Below are 4,874 nucleotides of genomic sequence, written 5' to 3' on the forward strand. Positions count from 1 at the left end.
ATACATTAGAAACTGCGACTTTTTCCTACTTGAGTCTATTATTTCAGAAACAGCAGTTTGGGAATGCCAGCCTGATCCCTTCCTGCTACATGAACATTTTTCAAGCAAAACTTTAATATTCGTGGTAATAACCTGGGATTATTGTTTGCTAAGATGTTTAAAGAAGATATTATTTGTAGTGAAAATTGTTCATAATAAAGTAGTAATATAAAAAATGAGGATTAGAAGTAGAGACCAACCATGATCTATTTCACTTGGAAAAAAGTATCCTGAGACTCTTCAGTGTTAGCTCCTTAATGACAGGGAAGTTAAACAACACCTTTCTGGAGGAATAGTTTTATGTTCTTATTGAATGTCTGCATTTGAGGCAGTGGGAATTGCTGCTTCTTCAGAGCAACAGGATTATTTCCAAGTTGGAATTCCCAGAAGCTTTAACATTCCTAACTCTGACTTTACCAATCCAAAGACTTTAAAAGAAAAACGTAATTAAATGTATTAAAAAGGCAAAAATAAAACAAAACAAAACAAAACAAAAACAATAGAATGCTTAATCTACTTTCCTTTTTGTTCTCAAAATGTTAAGGATTGGTTTCCTTTATCCTTTAAAACTAATTTTTTTAATTAACTTCCTCTGGTTGTGTTTCCCAGGGACCTTTTGGTCAATTTTTCTGCATTTTATATTGTTACTTCTTTCCTCACACACAGAGAATTAAAACTAATAAAAAGTATTCTTTAAAACTAATCATCCAAAAACAGCAGAAAATTACTTTTTTGAATTTGCTTATTTCTACTGCAAAATTTTCAAAGCACCCACCCCCATAAGAGTTCACCCTTATCTGTAAAATGCTTATGAATTCACTGTACTTTGCCTCTCATATTCATTTCCCATTTAGAAAAGAAATACTCCTTGAAAGGGCCAATAAATAGTACAAAGGGAAACACTGAGTTGAAAGTTTCACAAAATCTCTAACATTAAAATCAGGCAAATGCTTTTATAGCCATCTTTAATAGAGCCTTTCTTTTCCATCATTCAAACTAATAAAGAAAGGAAGATTGCAGAAAGAGGGAGGAAGAGGGGTGACTAGGTATCTGCAGCAACTCTGGAACAAAGAGGCCTAGCTGGAAAAGCCAAAATGTTCTTCTCTGAAGATTTCTCAGCACGAGGTTTTATTTTGTGAAGCATGTAAATCCAGAAGGAAACAGAACAAATAAAGAAGAGATACTTGCTGCAGTGTTCACATGATGGCAAGTTATCTTCTATCTGGGAAGTTGAAATATTGGTGCAGCCGTGAGTTTCAGTAGCTAGCAGTGGCTCTCATAAAACCCCTACGCGGAAAGATGTCTTTATAAAAGGTAAAAACACAAATTAGTTTAAGTAAGCATAAATGGGAACTGCCGTAGTAGACAAGGAACTGACTTTTCAGGAACAGGAGAAATCATGGATTGGTCTCTTTCTTATTCTGGAGCTCCAGTTCGGCAGCCTTTTGTACGGCTGTATCGGCCAGTAACTGCAAGTTGCTGAAGTCCTCGTACTGCTCCGGTGACACGGGCTCCAGAGAAGGCACATGCAAAAGTTTGCTGGTGGAAATCTTGACCTTTTCCTTTGGTTGGGCCTTCAGGGTGAGCTTCTGGCTGGTGGCCAACTCTGGATCCAGCAGCTTCTCCTCTGACTCCGGACCCGATGGCCGAGGGCTCAGGGGCAGGCAGGGTACTCTGTCTGCGTCTCTGGGCCCTGATTTGGCCTGCAGAGATGGATGGGTGTTCTGCAGGTGGCCCAAATCAGCAGCTTTACCATTTTGGTGACATACGGTGATCAGGTTGGGGTCATTTCCATCCTGCTGAAGCATATCAGGGAGTTCGCCTCTGCGGGCATTGATGAACCAGTTAGAAATCTGCAGGAAAGACAAATGGGTCTGCTCCGACAGCATTCGCTTCTCTTCCTCCGAAGGGTAGGCCTTAAATCGGTGCTCATACAGCCAGTCACGGAGGATCTTTACGGACTCCGTAGGCCAGTACCCTTTCCGCTTCCTCTTGCCCTCTGCCGGGACAAGAACTTGGTTTACACTTGTGTCAACCGGGGCGTCTTGGACCGGAGTTCGGTCGTCTGGCAGACTTTCCCCCGCGGCCTCCATGTCGATGAGGCTGCCTTCGCTGTCTTCACTGTCTTGGGAATGACGGATCACTGAGGTGTGGGTAGCGCATTGCTGGGGCAGCTCCTTAAGGAAGCAGAGGAAGTGTACAAGTGGAAGTCTCCCCCTCTGCTTCCCCTGCGGGTAGAAACCGTGTTGCCAACTGCTTGTGCCCGCGGACTCGGTGACATCACATCCTTTCACCCACCCATGCTTCCCCTCCCCCCCCACGCTTCCCCTCCCCCCCCCCCCCCACATTCTGGTGCTGCCTTCCTCCACCGTTTGTCCGGTTGCTTTTTTTTTCTTTTTTTCCATCTGTTGGTTTGGACTTGTTTACACCCGAGCAGTATGGCTAATTATAGTTCTCTCGAGTTTTTATTTCTCCGCTGCTGTCACTTGTTTCTGCTAAATGACAAACTCTGTTTCTCTTAGTGCAAACCTGGCTTGTTCATAGGCCACTCAGTTTCTTCCTTTTTAATTTTATTCTATTAATGTCTTTCCCTCCTATATCCTCTAATTGTATCTCTGACTCATCTACATGCTTTTTTAAATTAATTTTTAACAAGACATTTGCCTATGACAACCTCCTCCCTCCATTTTTCTTCTTCATGGCATTGAAATCTTGGCTTTGACATAACTTCACTGCAGCTCATGATACCACACTATCTATACTTTGGGCTCTGATATCCGGCTGATACGATTGCCCAGGAAAATATCCAGCTATTTGGAGCATGGAACAGGATAGAATTCAAGAACAAAACCATGATCACGTTATTCGATTAGTCCAATCTTTCTTGATACTTCACAACATGGAAATCAATGCCTAAATAGGTTAGAAACAAATTTTAAATTTGCATTTCATTCAGCTGGAAAACAAGAGTTTTTTTAAACATAGCAACATACAAACACAAGCATTCTTACCATATGATCATTCCATTCTTGGTAAATAATCAATAACTCACAGTATCATCACATAGTTGTTATTAGTCACCATGATCGCCTCTCAGAACATTCACATCAATCCAGAAAAAGAAATAAAGAGAGAAAAGAAAAACATTTATACATACCATACCCCCTCCCCTCTTCCCCCGCAGATCACCAGCATTTCAATCCACTAAATTTATTTTAACATTTTGTTCCCCTATTATTTATGGATTTTTAATTCGTATGTTTTACTCATCGACTTATTTTTAATTCATATAGTTTACTCATCTGTCGATAAGGTAGGTAAGAGGAGCATCAGACACAAGGTTTTCACATTCACACAGTCACATTGCAAAAGCTATGTCATTATACGCTCATCTTCAAGATACATGGCTATTGGAACACAGCTCTACATTTACAGCCAGTTCCCTCCAGCTCCTTCATTACACTTTAACTAAAAAGGTGATATCTATATAATGCATAAGAATAACCTCCAGGATAACTCTCGACTCTGCTGGAATCTCTCAGCCATTGACACTTTATTTTGCTCTTTGCAGAACAAAGTGACCCACTCAGAGGACAAACATCAACTCTGAGAACTCAAGAGAAGTGTATGATATTATTATTCATTTCATAGATGTCTCAGAAGAAACTCTTGGTCATCATCTTAATTGATTCATACTATTCATAGTTTCTGTTTGGTGAGGACAACAGCCTTTTTTTTTGAGAGATCTTATTTGGAGTCACTGAGCTGAACATTAGAATATTGACTGCTGATTTTTTTTTTGACTGTTGGTAACCTTACTGGGGCTGTATTTCTATGTTAAAATTTAGTGTAAGGCAATACTACCTAATTGTAATGGAATTATGTTAAAACACTGAATGAAGCTGCATCTGAGCTATAGTTTTTTTGTTTTTTTTGGTTTTTTTATGTTTTTTGTATTTTTATTTTTATTTTTTTCTCTCTATTATCATTTTCTTTCTTTTTCTGTTGTCTTGCTATTTCTTTTTCTAAATCGATGCAAATGTACTAAGAAATGATGATCACACATCTATGTGATGATATTAAGAATTGCTGATTGAATGATTTCTAAATGTTATGTTAGTTAATTTTTTTTAATTAATAAAAAAAGCACTAAAAAAAAATTTAGTGTAGGGGAGACCTATGAATTATGAAACTGGATCTTATGGACATCTCAGTAATAACAACTGCTAAGTATACATGTTGGATACAATTGAAGATCTCCCTTGGCATACTCTAGAAAAGGTTGCTAATCTTTCCATTGGTCTTTTGGGCTTCTGGAACACAGAAAAGATTTTCTAGGGGTAATTCACTTCTTATAACTATCTCCCACCATCACATTCATGCCCTTTGCGCACTGAAACTATTCTTGTCTGTTAGTATAGCTTTTAATAATTTAACCTCCATCACTTCTTACTTCTGTATCTCCTTTGTAATTGCTAGGATGGAGACTGCTGCTGAAAGACTGACATAGAACTGTGCTTACACAAAACAATGACATTTTATTCTCCCTGACAACATCTGGACTCTTGATTTTTTTTTGCAATTTTATTGAGATATATTCACACACCATATGATCAGTCCAAAGTATGCAATCATTGGTGAACAGTATCATATAGAGTTGTGCATTCATCCCCACAATCAATTTTAGAACATTTTCATTACTTAAAAAATTAAAGCAAAAATAAGAAAGAACACTTAAAATATCTCATACCCCATATCCCACCTGTTAATTATTTGTTTATTTTGTTTTGGTTTTATTACTCATCTGCCCATACACTGGATAAAGAGAGGATGAG

At 38.4% G+C, this 4,874-nt stretch overlaps 1 protein-coding gene across 1 annotated transcript; it reads right to left on the bottom strand.

Moving 5' to 3' along the window:
- Positions 1 to 960: 960 nt before the first annotated feature.
- LOC143671477 (homeobox protein TGIF2LX-like) lies at positions 961 to 2,312 on the bottom strand. The gene has a single exon (XM_077146650.1). It carries the CDS (start codon positions 2,130 to 2,132, stop codon positions 1,437 to 1,439), a length of 696 nt encoding a protein of 231 aa, XP_077002765.1. The 5' UTR covers positions 2,133 to 2,312; the 3' UTR covers positions 961 to 1,436.
- Positions 2,313 to 4,874: the final 2,562 nt, after the last annotated feature.

This window comes from Tamandua tetradactyla, chromosome X (genome assembly GCF_023851605.1).
Source record: "Tamandua tetradactyla isolate mTamTet1 chromosome X, mTamTet1.pri, whole genome shotgun sequence".
Classification (NCBI taxonomy): domain Eukaryota; kingdom Metazoa; phylum Chordata; class Mammalia; order Pilosa; family Myrmecophagidae; genus Tamandua; species Tamandua tetradactyla.